General features: G+C 53.2%; 1 protein-coding gene and 1 long non-coding RNA gene across 6 annotated transcripts in view; one reads left to right on the top strand and one right to left on the bottom strand.

Annotated features, from left to right (window-relative positions):
• EFR3B (EFR3 homolog B) overlaps positions 1 to 12,887 on the bottom strand; it is a 94,023-nt gene that overhangs the window by 12,790 nt on the left and 68,346 nt on the right. The window contains exons 6-17 of one of the 3 annotated variants that reach the window (XM_072770841.1): positions 12,121 to 12,270; positions 10,728 to 10,862; positions 10,182 to 10,260; positions 8,902 to 9,007; positions 8,454 to 8,615; positions 7,639 to 7,750; positions 7,201 to 7,252; positions 5,324 to 5,496; positions 4,736 to 4,811; positions 3,866 to 4,027; positions 2,556 to 2,687; positions 581 to 648 (exon numbers count right to left, since the gene is read on the bottom strand). In XM_072770841.1, the coding sequence (XP_072626942.1) occupies positions 581 to 648; positions 2,556 to 2,687; positions 3,866 to 4,027; positions 4,736 to 4,811; positions 5,324 to 5,496; positions 7,201 to 7,252; positions 7,639 to 7,750; positions 8,454 to 8,615; positions 8,902 to 9,007; positions 10,182 to 10,260; positions 10,728 to 10,862; positions 12,121 to 12,270 (1,407 nt within the window). Of the gene's footprint in view, positions 1 to 580; positions 649 to 2,555; positions 2,688 to 3,865; positions 4,028 to 4,735; positions 4,812 to 5,323; positions 5,497 to 7,200; positions 7,253 to 7,638; positions 7,751 to 8,453; positions 8,616 to 8,901; positions 9,038 to 10,181; positions 10,261 to 10,727; positions 10,863 to 12,120; positions 12,271 to 12,887 lie in introns of all 3 variants that reach the window. The other 2 variants (XM_072770840.1, XM_072770839.1) reach the window with 2 other exon arrangements.
• The window catches only part of LOC140601630 (uncharacterized), a 10,674-nt gene continuing 5,676 nt past the window's right edge, over positions 7,890 to 12,887 (top strand). Inside the window, exons 1-3 of one of the 3 annotated variants that reach the window (XR_012004626.1) lie at positions 7,892 to 9,022; positions 9,340 to 9,438; positions 10,021 to 12,303. This is a non-coding gene — a long non-coding RNA (uncharacterized lncRNA). Of the gene's footprint in view, positions 9,023 to 9,339; positions 9,439 to 10,020; positions 12,304 to 12,887 lie in introns of those variants that run through there. The other 2 variants (XR_012004628.1, XR_012004627.1) reach the window with 2 other exon arrangements.

Here is a 12,887-nt window from a genome sequence, read left to right on the forward strand (position 1 = left end):
AGTCAACATCTCTACATTCTGCATGAGTTCCTTCGGTCATGTACGCTTCTGCACACACGCACACATCGCCCCACCCCTGAATTCATCTGTTCTGTGATCCTTTTTATCTACAGATTACACAGTGCATGTTTCACATGAACTCTTCTTCCAAACCACTGTGGTGGAAAGGCCATAGTTTACAAAGCTATCCCCTATTGTTGGACATTTTGCTTTTTCACAGTATTTTTCTTGAGTTTCTCTGAGGCTGACTAGATGCTGGCCCACGGACTGCAGTCTGAGGATGCCACTGGGATGGGTCTAGTGTCTCACAGGAATGGCTCCTCCAAGATGCACATCCAATGGGCTTGGCCAAGGCTCCCAGAGGTTATGTCACATTATCGCACAACACACTGATATGGCTCAAGGCGTGGATGATGGCCCCATGACGAAGTCCCACTTGACCTAGGATTTCTGGGCCACAGGGTAGGGTCCACTTTTGACCCTGGTGCTCATAAAGGACTCTGCCCCTGGCTTCGGACTGCCCACCTTCTCACTCCGCTGCCTTGGGTGCCTTTGACCATGTCACAGGTGTGCTCCTTACCTGGGCCTCTCCACAAAGACATCCTCAGGGAGCATGTATGGAGCCTCCTTCTTCCTGGTCTCTATCACCTGGAGTCAGGAGGAACCACATACGGAGAGAGAGCCGGGTTTGACAGGAAGGAGGAGCTCCAAATAGGCAAATGATGGCACTCCCTCCCCTCTGAGCAGTTCCTTCCTCCCACAAATGCCTTGGCACGGCACCCTACAGCTGGGCTGCTAAGGCAGAAACTCCAATCAACAGTGACCCGTAGAGTACCCCAAGAAGCCCAGGCAGACTGCTCAGGCTATCCCCAATGACAGGTATGCATTAAGTGTCCTCCAAATGCAGGGGACTCAGCCCCCAGGAGACAGCAGTTTCTTGTTCCTATGCCCTATTCCTGTTTTCTGCACAAACATGAAAAAGGGAGCACAGGTCACATGGTTCCCCAAACCCTGGTGCATTGCGGAAACATCCTGATGAGCAGTCACACGTGGAAACCTTTGCAAATTTTTGACAGGAAAAGTGAAAGTTATTAAGACAGTAAGAAGTGGGAGGATACTTGGCAGGCAAGTATGTGCAGGAGGTGAGTAGGCCAAGCTGCTGCTATTTTAATGAAGAGGCTGTCTGGGCATTGCCTTTCCTATGTCCCCTTACAGGCCCATGCTGGCGGGGCACAGTGACACAGCACCCTCTCCCATGCCCCCCAGTACCCCCAAACCAGCTGAGACCCAAGGGTTATTTTCTTTCATTTTGCATGAATATTTTAAAGTTAATCCTAGACATTATATCATTCCACCTATAAATACTTTGGAATGTTTGTTTGTTTGTTTATTTATTTATTTATTTATTTATTTATTTATTTATTTATTTAAGATTTTATTTATTTATTCATGAGAGACATACAGAGAGAGGCAGAGACACAGGCAGAGGGAGAAGCAGGTTCCATGCAGGGAGCCTGACATGGGACTCGATCCTGGGTCTCCAGGATCACACCTTGGGCCAAAGGCAGTGCTAAACTGCTAAGCCACCCAGGCATCCCAACTTTGGAATGTTTTAAAACATTTTAAAACATGTCTTTTGGGGACAACTGAGAACATTTGATTATAGACTGGGTACTAGATAATACCAAGGCATTATTGGCAACTTAATTAGGTATGTTAATAGCACAGTGATTATGTAGGAAGGTGTCCATATTTTTACACACAATGCTGATACAGGTAGGGTAAAACAACATGAGAGCTGAGATTTGCTTTAAAATAAGAAAAAGAAGAAACAGTAAAAGGGGCCAAGGGAAGGAGGGGAAACTAAGTGGAGAAAAATTAGAGAGGAAGACAAATCATGAGAGACTCCTGCCTTAGGAAACAAAGGATTGTGGAAGGGGAGGTGGTGGGGGGATGGGGTAACTGGGTGATGGGCATTAAGGAGGGCACATGATGGGATGAGCACTGGGTGTTATACTGTATGTTGGCAAGTTGAATTTAAATTACAAAAATATAAAATATAAAAAATTAAATTAAATTAAAAATTTTAAAAAAGAGAAAACGAGTTAAAGAAAAAAGGGGAAAACCTTCCTATTTCATCTGCACGATAGCTATATGGATGTTCACTGTTCTACTCACTGCTTTGGTGATATTTGAAAACTTTCATAATAAAAACCTTTAAAAAAAAACTAGAGTTAGTCCCAGATGACATGAGAGGCATGAGTGGCTGGGTTTCTGGGAGTGGGGGTGGCACAGAGCAGCAGGAAGTAGAGGCGGGCAGGTAGCAGGTGAGGAAGGGGTACTGGTTCCTGCCTGTGGCGCTCCCCATCATGCTATGTCCTGTCATACAGGAGGAAAGGCTGCCTCTAGTAACTTCTCACTGTCCCTAGTCATTCCACCAACCCTTCCTCAATGCCTAGACTAAGCACAGGGGCTTAGGTAATTAAGGAAAAGTCGTTCTGGGGAAACTGAAAGCCAAGGGCCTCCTGAGCTCTCAGGGTCACAAGAACACCAACCTCATGGATGTGCTGGCAGAAGGCAGGTACTGTTGTGAGCTGGCTGATGAGGTTCAGGTAGGCTGCGCCCAGTGCGTAGAGGGCACAGCGGTTGTACACAGGCAGGTTCTCTTCATTGACCTGGGCCACGTCCTGTGGTGACACAGAGGGGCCTGGAGTTTTCTGATTGACAAATGATACTGGTGCCCCACTCTCCACCCAACCTCTTCCAACCTTCTGTAGAGAGGGCCCATCTCTCTAGACTAAGCCTTTTTCAGCATTTGTCCCATAACTTCCCAGGAGACAGAAGTCATCCTCAGTAAAGCAGAAGTGAATCATCCTTAGAACAGTCCATGAGCTGGGAGCTCATAAATACTTGAGTAGAGGGGTGATGACCTATTCTCTACTTTGCAGTGCCAGCTTTGGTGACCTTGACTGTCCAAACCCTCATCGTTAATCCTACCTCTAGGATGCTGTGTCCTTGAATATAGACCTTGAATGATTCTTGGGGGGACTGGACTGGTTTGCTAAACTGGGTCCATATGTTAAGTTGAAAGAGTAGCAATAGTTACTAGGGATTGGGACACAGAGGAATCTCAAATTCTAGAGTGAAGACAGCCATAGCAGCTGGGTTGGCCTTGCAGGATTTAACACTGGTGGCCTAAGATTCTCTACCACTGAATTCCCAGGGTTGCCATTCCTGCTCCTAGGTAGGATATGATGCCACCTAGCTTCAGGATCCTGGACACCCCGGTCTTTTCAGGTCTGAAGGACCCACCCCAATTCTCAGCATCTTTGAGAGTACACTTCCACCCAGAAAGACTCTGGAAGTCTGAAGCCTTATCTAGTGAAGCACTGGCTAAGAGTCATGAGAGAGGCTTGTTGAATCTCCAGATCTCCAGATGTGGGGAGAGAACTGGGAATATATATTTTTCATAATGCTTAGAGTAATTCTAAAACACAGCCAACCTTGGGAACCAGACGATCTTTAGAAAAGTTTGTTTTGGGATCACTCGGGGTTTATGAGCAACCTCCTGGTATTCCTTGGAGTCTCATTCAGACCTTGTGAGACTCAAAATACTAGGGACTAAAGGGTGTTTTTGAAAGACCCTGTTCCTTGGGTCTCCTTTAGCTGGAGGGATGGGCTAAAGCCATGAATCAAGCATTCTTGGGTGGTTCCCCAAACAGAACCATGGCTTGTGGTCTCTGGAGGAATGGGCAAGCATGGGTGCAATATTTCTGGGCTCTGAGACAGTTAGTTGTTGAGCAGCCACAACTTGGTGGTCCCCTGCCCCAATCTCAACCCTATGAGATGCCCACCCAGGTCCCACCTGAACAGCCAACACCAGGCGGATGAGGTCTACCACCACCTCCTCATTGGCCAGCTCAATGCTGATGAGAGCCAGCAAGCCGTAGAGCGCCTCGTAGTGCTTCTGTATGTTCGTCTCCTCCTTACAGCTCAAGTAGATGTGTCTGTAGAGCTGCTGGGAATGCTGGGTTTGGGGGAAGGGGGGGCAAGTTCGCAGTGGGGTGGGGGTGGAGGCAGGAAGGGCAATGAGAAAGAGAGGAAGACCAATCTGCAGGTGGCACAACAGCTGTGTGTACCCCACCTCCACCTTCAGGGAGAGGATGCCTTCTCTCTCTCTCTTAAGTTTTATTTATTTAAGTAATGCTTACACCCAATGTGGAGCTCAAACTTATGACCCTGAGATCCAGAGTCTTATGCTTTTTGACTGAGCCAGCCAGGCACCCCAGGGAGAGGATGCTTTTAAAGCAGACCCCAGTGGAAGCAAAGGTGCAGGACACATTTAGGGAAGGGTGAATGTAGTGAAACCAGCATCAGAAGCTGCTGCCTAAACTCAGCTGTGTTTCGGAGAACACAGCCTGCAGCTCAGCTCTGGCTAGGCTCACCAGCAGGTGCTCCCAACTCTGGCCTCTGTGTTGGGCTTGACCCACCACCTCCTCATTGGCCAGCTCAATGCTGATGAGAGCATTTTGCTGGGGGTTTGCTGGGGTTTGCTGCCCCCCACCCCGCCCCGCCCATGGGTCAACTGGTCTTCCCGACTAAGCATGCTCAAAGAGCGAGCGAGAGAGCAGGCCTGGCGGCAGTGGTCAGCACTGACTTAGGGGTCTGGGAGGTGGGGGTCCACAGAGCCTGGCCCACCTGGGCTTCACTGGGGCTTGAGGTCACACTTGCTAACCTTCTTCATGAAGACGGTATCCTGTCGGGAGCACTTGTCCACTTTCAGCTTCAGGACCGAGATGTCACTGAGGGTACTGAGAGGGGACACGAGGGGCTGCCTTAGCCCTGTGCGAGGCCAGTCAGAGCTCATGTGGTGTCACTGGGTTTCATCTTGACATTGTTAGTTGAGTCACAGCCACACTGTGCTCTGGTTCTTAGACCAATCTCCACTTTCCTCAAGTTCTCATCCTCTCTCCTGCCCAGTTCTTGTTGCTTTTTCTTAAATCCTGATCCAGAGTATTCTCTTCCTCCCTTCCCTCCTCCCCCAGTCTTTACGGATAAACCTGCATCCCCTTCCTTCCTCCCCACCCGCTAACTCCATTTAGGATCTGCTCTTGGTCTCCCCCATGTCCAATCCATCCCCAGGCTCCCTGGGAAAGGTGCCCCTCCATCTCTCCTTCCCTCATGGGACCCCAGGGTCAATGTCCGGGATCAGCTCCTGCTGGTTCCCACCAAATAAGGGAACTGTTCTCTCACCTGGGTGTGAGGCCTATCGGGAGTCTTCTCCCGCATCACATACCAACTGGAGGGGAGACCCCAAGTTCACCTGATGGTTGAGAACTTGTGGCGGTTGCCATGACGATCGATGAAACTGATGAGAATCTCTAGAACAAAGAGGCGGATCTCTGCATCCTCCATGAGGGCGGTGGAGAGAAGGCGGTCAAGGAAGTTGCTGGGCAGTGCTGACATCATGTTGTTGCACTGGAAACCTGTGGATACCTGCAAGGGAACCCAGAATGGCCATGCTTAGGAATGCTGGCCCTCCTGGTGTAGGGAGGCTCTCATGCACCCAATCTCTCTCAACATCTCCCAACCCAGGTCCTCTGTCCTCCACCCTAGGCCCTGGATGCCTAATGCAACTTTTTTGAACATGCCAACAACCACCTAGACAGGTCTTAGGTTGTTAAAAGCAAGCAAGGGGTAAGCGCTAGAGGGGAGCAGGAGCCAAGGAGCCTCTGAACCTAATGTTCCAGCCATCTAAGCGCAGCCAGTGAATGCTTACCACAAACACAATACTGTATTAAGAGCGTGGACAGTCACAACGACATGGAGAGATGGTGGAAGAGCATAGAGTTGGGCTGAAGAACCAGAACCCACACACATAAAACAACCATTTTGTTACATCTCTTCTACGTAGCCTTACTGGGGGTCTTCTGGTTAAAGCCAGCGGGCATCAGTAGACACATCATATATGATGTTGTCAAAGCATTCACAAGCAGCAAAACATATTTCCTGTTAAGTTCATATTGCAAAACAATGCCTTTGATGATTCAGTAGGCCCCAGGGGATCTAGCAAAGCCTGGTGGCATCATTGGTGAACATCAGCTGAAGGATATGAGTGTACCCCAAACTGTCACCTTGATAAGGAGCTGAATGCAGTGAGAGTAATGAGAGTAAGCTCAGCAGAAATGGCAGGAGTACACAGACCAAGGAGGTCACCAGATGTGGGCAGTGCCCGCATAAAAAGCCTTTATAAAAACACAATGACATGAACGGTGTGGACTCGGGACAGGGAATGTATGGGAGTGACAAGGTGACAAGGTGTGAATGGGAGTGAGTGGGGTGTGTGTTTCAGTGTGACTGAACAGAGACTGGGGCTATGGGATGAGACGGGGAGTTGGGGAGGGGAAGGGGACTGGGGATTTCCCACCGTTAGTCTGAGAAGTGTGAAATCTGAAGGCACATCAATTGTACACTGCCACCTACTATTTGAAAAGGAGCATTTCTAGAAAATTCTTCTTGTGATTGTATGTGTGACTGGTGAGGGCAGATGGAAATAAGGACAACCATGAGAAGAATCTAGTTGTGAGATGTCCAGAGCTTAGGTGGGGCCGTGTGTAAGAATAGTAGGGGAGGGGCTGTTATACACAGATTCCAGGACCCCACTGGGACTGATAGCTCCAAATCTCTAGGGAAGCTACACTATTTTAACAAGTTGATCATGGAGATGGCATTGGATTGGAGGATAATGAATCTGGACTCCAGTGATGGCTGCAATGATGTAAAGAAGAGGAATGTAAAACCCTGATGAAGGCAGAGCTAGTGGCCAGGGGACAGAGGTGGGAACAAGTGCGGAGGAGCAACAGGTGGAAGGGACCTGGGGAGGTACTTGAAAGGGGAAAAAAGGCAGGAACTAAAGATGCCATCCCAATTCAGAGATGATGTTTGACAAGGCTATCAGGAAACTTTGCGAACATTAGGAACAGTATCCAGCCTGCTCTGGGTGACCCAGCTCTGTGGATACCCAGACTGCTAGAGTGTAAGGCAGGTTGGATTTCAACCCCCCTATTCATTCACCCTTTAGGCCGGGCATATTTGTGCCGTGTGCAACCTGAACCACTGTATATGGTAGCCTTCTCTTGGTCCCTTGGAGGAGCTGCCTCCCATAGAGGCAGAGCAGGAATGGGGACAGGAGAGGCTCACCTGAAGGAGGGATTTCAGCAGCATAATCTGGGTCAGCCGGTTCCTGTTCTCTCTGTAGACCAGAGACACAAATACTAGGATGGTGATGTGGGCAGAGATCCCATGCTTCCCTGCCCAGGGCCCCTTGTGATTAGATTCTCCATGAGGCTTGTTACCCAGGACTCCAGTTGACTTCCAGGGCCAGGAAGCAGACCAGAGAATTATTGGCTTGCCTCAAAAGTAGGAGGTAGCTATTGGTAGGGGAGCTTGAGGAATTGTTGTGGGACCCAAGGGCCCCACTAAAGCCTGCTGAGGGATTTGAGAGTAGAAGAAGAGAAGTGGGGGCAGGACCAGGAAAGTTAAAATGGAGAAAGGAGTCAGCGAGAAAACACAGGAAGGGAAGCTGGGGTGGAATGTCGGCCGAGAGAGGGGAAAGGGGAGCAAGGCTGGTAGCCTTACCCTGTTTTCCCTGTCTCCATGGGATGGTGCAGGGAAGGCAGGGGGACCTTGCTCATGATGAAAAGGATCACCTCGGAGCGCTGATAAGTAGGCAACGTGCTGGCAAAGGAGCCTGCGGGAAAGGGATGGGGCCCAGGTGAGGCTGCCAGCTGCCGGGGTCTGCCCTCCACCCTTCACCTGAGCAAACCGCTGCCCAGAGTGCCGGCTGCGTCTCTAGGGAGACAATTAAGACGCAGAGGGAGAAACCTAGACGACGCCAGGGGACTCCCGGGCTCCGGCTCCCTCCCCGGTCATTCCGCAGGCTGTGGCGAGTGTCTCCGGGAAGGAGAGGGGAGCGCCCGCGGTGCTAAGCAGGGAGGCTCTGAAGTGAGGAGCCCTGCACGCTGGAGGGGTGGAGGCCCGGTCCCGCCGGTCCGCAGCCAGGAGCGCGTCCACGGCCTTCTCCCGGTCCTCCCTCCCCTGCTTCTCCTCCTCGCTCCTCCCCTCCAGTCGCTCTAGGGTGGAAGCATCAGACACGCCTGACCCGGGGCTTGGGTGCAGGCAGAGCTCGCCGCTCTCAGCCTGTGACTGGGAGGCCAGCCCGAGCAACCCGCGGACCCCGTCCTGTGCTCTCCCTCAGGCCCGGCTCAGGCCAGTCCGAGAGCTGTGGGCGCCGGTGACTGATTCCATCTTCTCCCACGTCCGCGAGGAACACAGTTTGAGCGGACGACCTTCCTAGAGCGCCGGGGCGTCGTGGTCCCGGTGGGGGTGGAGGCTGCCCCGGCCCCGCCCACCCAGGGCCCCGCCCGCCTCTAGGCCCCGCCCCCCGGTCCCACCTATGGTCTTGATGACCGCCTCCTGGAACATGCGCTCTTCGTGCTCCTTGATGATCTTGGTGCCCAGGCTCATAGCCACGTCGTAGCTCCCGGTCAGGGCGTAGTCGATGCTGAGCCGCAGCTGCCTCAGCAGAGTGTTGAACATCTCCAGCACAGTGGGCCCTGGGCGCAGCCGGGGTCGGGGGGTGTGTGGAGTGAAGGGAAGACCCGAAATCCAGGGCTGGCACCTCCCCCCCCGCCCCCCCCTTCTCCCCTGTCTTGCATTCCAGCCAGAGGCTTCCTCTGCCCCACACCTGCCCTGGTTGACTTCTTCCGAGGAAAACCGTCTCTGACACCTCCCTGCGCTCCCTTGCCCTTTTCTGGAAGGCGGAGGCAGCTTCCCCCTAAGGGCAGTGCTTTGTTTTGGGAGGCTTCCCGGCCTCCACGCTGTCACTCAGCGCCCCCTTACCGACGGAGCCGGTGGCGGCGATGACGGCAGCTTCCGACAGGACCTCCACGATGCCCGCCCGCACCGTGGCCGCGCTGCGGCTGTTGGCATCCAGGTGGCTCAGGAGCTGCTGGATAACCAGGTGGGAGTGCTGCGGCTGGGGGGAGGAAGACGTGCTGGCCCCAAACAGCAACCCCCACATGGCCTCTGCGCCAGGGCAGCCCTGGACTGGGACCCAAAGGCTGGCGTGGACAAGAGTGAGGTCCTGAGGCCAGTGGGCGCGGGAGGTGGTGCCTACATACCCAGATTCCATCTCCTTAGTGTCCCCCCACCTTGGTCCAACAGGAGCAGAGCCCCATCCCAGTGACGACCTCTATTTCCAGAGTTGTCCTGGGCCCTTCCACTTCGAGGGAGTCAAAAACTAGTTTAAAATACTGTCTTTCTTTTCATTGTTCCCAGGTCCCAGGTCATACTGATAAGGGCCCCACAGGCTACAGGGTTAGTCCAGTGCTGCACAAAGTGTAGCCGAATTACACTGGGATAGTACAGAAATTGAAGGTAAGCACTAGTAAGCAATGTGATGATGCTGATGATGAAGCCCGGTATGGTCTGTGGGCTTGTATTTTGCATGAGTTTTCATTTACTTTTTCTAAGAATTCTTTAAGATTTTTTTAAAAGATTTTATTTTTTAAAAGATTTTATGTATTTATTCATGAGACACAGAGAGAGAGAGAGAGAGGCAGAGACATAGGCAGAGAGAGAAGCAGGCTCCATGCAGGGAGCCTGATGTGGGACTCAATTCTGAGACTCCAGGACCACGCCCTGGGCCAAAGGCAGGCACTAAACCGCTGAGCCATCCAGAGATCCCCAAATTCTTTACTTTTTAAAAAATTTATTTGAGAGAGTGAGGAGAGAGCTCAGAGGGGAAGAGAGGGAGGGAGAAGCAGGCTCCCCACCAAGCAGAGAGCATGATGTGGAACTTGATCCCAGGACCCTGAGATCATAACCCGAGCCAAAGACAGATGCTCAACCGGCTGAGCCACCCAGATGCCCTAAGAATTCTTCTTAATTGTATTTTATAAAGTATTGATCTGTGCTGGATCAGAAATAAAACTGAAACCCGCCCTTCCTCACAACTAGATCAATGAAGCGGCATGTCTCGACACGTAGGGGCTTGGAAGAGGTCACAGAGCAACCCTGCTTTCTCCTTTAGCACATTGTCCTGCCCCCCCCCCGCCACCCCCGCCACCCCGAGATGCCCTGGGCCAGGGGTGAAAGCTGGACCGAGGGATCCACCATACCTGAATTGAGTACATGATGATTTTAAAGCAACGGATGGCGAACACCTTGGGTTCCCAAAGAGAATGGTTATCCAGGTGGCTGTGAGGCAGAAAATATGGGGGGATGGCTGTGAAAGGCAAAGTGACTGAGGGAGGACAGGCAAGCTTGAGGGAGAGGGACCTCCTGAGAGACCCAGCCCCTGGTTTGGCTCCCAGGTAGCGAAGGTTATAGGTAGCCCTGAGGGAAGGGGATGAGGGACCCCGGGGCCGTCCCGGCGCAGGAGCTGGAGAAAAGACAAGGACTAGAGTCCCACAGCTGTGGACTCAGGAGTGAAGCTGGGCACTGTCCTTCTGTTCCGGGGGGCCTCCTAACCAGCACCTCTCCCCAACACTGACCTAGGCCACTGTGGGGTAGCTTCTGCTGTCACGGTGCAGGGAACACAGGCACAGAGGACCATCTGGGCACAGCACCACTGCCGGACACCTCCTTCCCCTCTCCCCAAGTCAGCCAGCAGGATGCCAGCACCTGAGATAGTTCTCTGACGGCCAGGGGCAGGGGGCACTCACATGAGAACAGGCTTGATGGCATTCTTGATGTTGCCAAAGGCAGCCCGGCCCAGCAGTTCCCGAAGGCACCTCTCGGCCAGCTCTGCTGGGTTCTCTTTCTCCTTCTCTGGTGCTTGGAGGGGCGAGGGTGAGCGGCTATAGAAACAAGCAGCGTGTGGGGGTAAGGGGCAGCCAGCAAAGCCGGAGGCAGGCTTCGTGCAGCCTGCATTTCTACGCTGCATCCTTGCCAGCGGTGGCACTAAGACAGGCAGGAATTTTCCGTGGGCTGCACGAGATAATGTAGGAGATATCTTGGCTGGTGGAGATGAAACAGGGTAAAGAAGCCCAGGGTAGAGGAAGATCACGGGAGAAGGGATCCAGTTCTCTTTCTGGAAAGCCTTGAGGACATGTGCCCCCACGGGAAGGGCAGATAGCCTGCACATAGTGGGCCTGGTGAGGCTCGCACCAAGAGTGTCTCCATGCCCCGGAGCTCAGGAAAGAAAAAGATGGGGTGTGAAGAGAGGGAGGCGGAGTAAGAGAAGGCATAAGTAAGTGGGAGAGAGGAGGAAGAGGAAAAAGAAGGAGGGAAAAAAGAAAGAAAGAAAGGCATGGAGGTTGGCCCAGGTGTGACTCAGTGGTACCTAAGTGTCAGGGGCTGGGCCGGATCTGGACCGAGGAAGGAGCCTCAAGGTCTCCGGGAGCGCGGAGACCACGGGCGGAGCTGGTCGGTGAGGCGCAGTTCCTCGAAGGGCCACCAGGGGGCACTTACTTACTCCCCCCGCCCGTCCCCAGCCGCAGAGGCTGCACCGAGTCGAGTGCGGGAGGACCTCGCTCTGCGCCGACAGCGGGACAGCGCGGGGCACAGGTGCACAGCGGCACCAGCCTTTCCCTGCGTCCCGCTTCACAGTCGGGGAGAGCGAGGCGCAGGGACAGACTGGATCCCCCGTCTGAGGGCCCCCAGATTAAAACGCAGGACCTGCAACTTGTGTCCAGTGGCTGCTGGCTGGTCAAGCAGGTTTTCAGGGGCTGAAATACCATTAGGAAGGGAGGGAGGAAGGCAAAGTCCTCAGTAACTGGAGCCAGTTGACTTGGCCTGCTGCTTTCGGGGAGACAGAGATAATCTGATTCTTGGTTCTGTGTGTTCTTACCAGCACACACTTACGCTCGGGGAGCCCAGCACAGTTACTGTCTTCCCCTCCGGATGGACACAGACCTAGGGGGTACAGCAAGCTGGCAGAAGGCCAGACCCAAGGCTCCTAGGGAGCCGGCCTTGGGCTTATTGCAGAACAAGCCACAAAAACCACGATCCCTGGCCTTTTAGTTAGGCTTTACCAAGCAGCCCAAGCCGTGTGGGTCCCCAGCGGATGGCAAAGGCAGCCGGTCTGCTGCCCAAGCTCCAGCCTTGCCTGCTTACCTCTCGGCCTCTTCCACATGCTGCAGATTGAAAAGCAGTGATGGGACAATTTTGTCCATGTGCTGTGGGTCCCAGATATTGGCTTGCAATTCATCGTTCACCGTCTTCCTTACCACCCCTTGCAGACCTTTGATGCCTGACATTCTGATTCTGTAAGAAAAAAAAAAAAAAAAAAAGGCAAAATGGAGCCATGGAGTCCTCAGGCCCTGAAAGGCCCAGCTTCTGTGGCCAAGGGAGGAGCATGGCATGGGGACTGGGGATGCGCTCATCCATCTAAAGGCAGAATGGAGCCCACCTTCTACCCGTCGTGTGACTCAGCCTCCTGGCTGGCTGGCTTCCTGTGCTAGTGGATGCGAGCCCAGGAAGCCACGACCTCTGGCCCATCCTGGAGATTGCCAGGCGCCCTTGCCTGGGACCACACGGGCTTCTCCCTGATGCTGCCAGTTGCCCCAGGCTCCTCCTCTTTAGTACCCCGCTGGGTTTGTTCCCAAGATACAAGGCCTCAAAGTACTGCCAAGAACTGATGAAGCAGGATCCAGGGCTATGAGTAAGTTACAGCAGGGAGGGGATCTGGATGGAGAAGCATGGTGCTGCCAGACTCTGAGCCAGAGAGGTCTCAGCTGGGGCTAAGCTGGCTGCGAAACCAGTAAATCGAGTAATAGTGCAGAAGAGGCCCCATTCACCCCCACCCCCACTCTTGTACCTCTGCAAGTTCCACTGTGCTGACCAAGGGTCCTTGCGGGGTGGGGGGGGGGGGGAGGCTCTTT

This window comes from Canis lupus, chromosome 12 (assembly GCF_048164855.1).
Source record: "Canis lupus baileyi chromosome 12, mCanLup2.hap1, whole genome shotgun sequence".
NCBI lineage: Eukaryota > Metazoa > Chordata > Mammalia > Carnivora > Canidae > Canis > Canis lupus.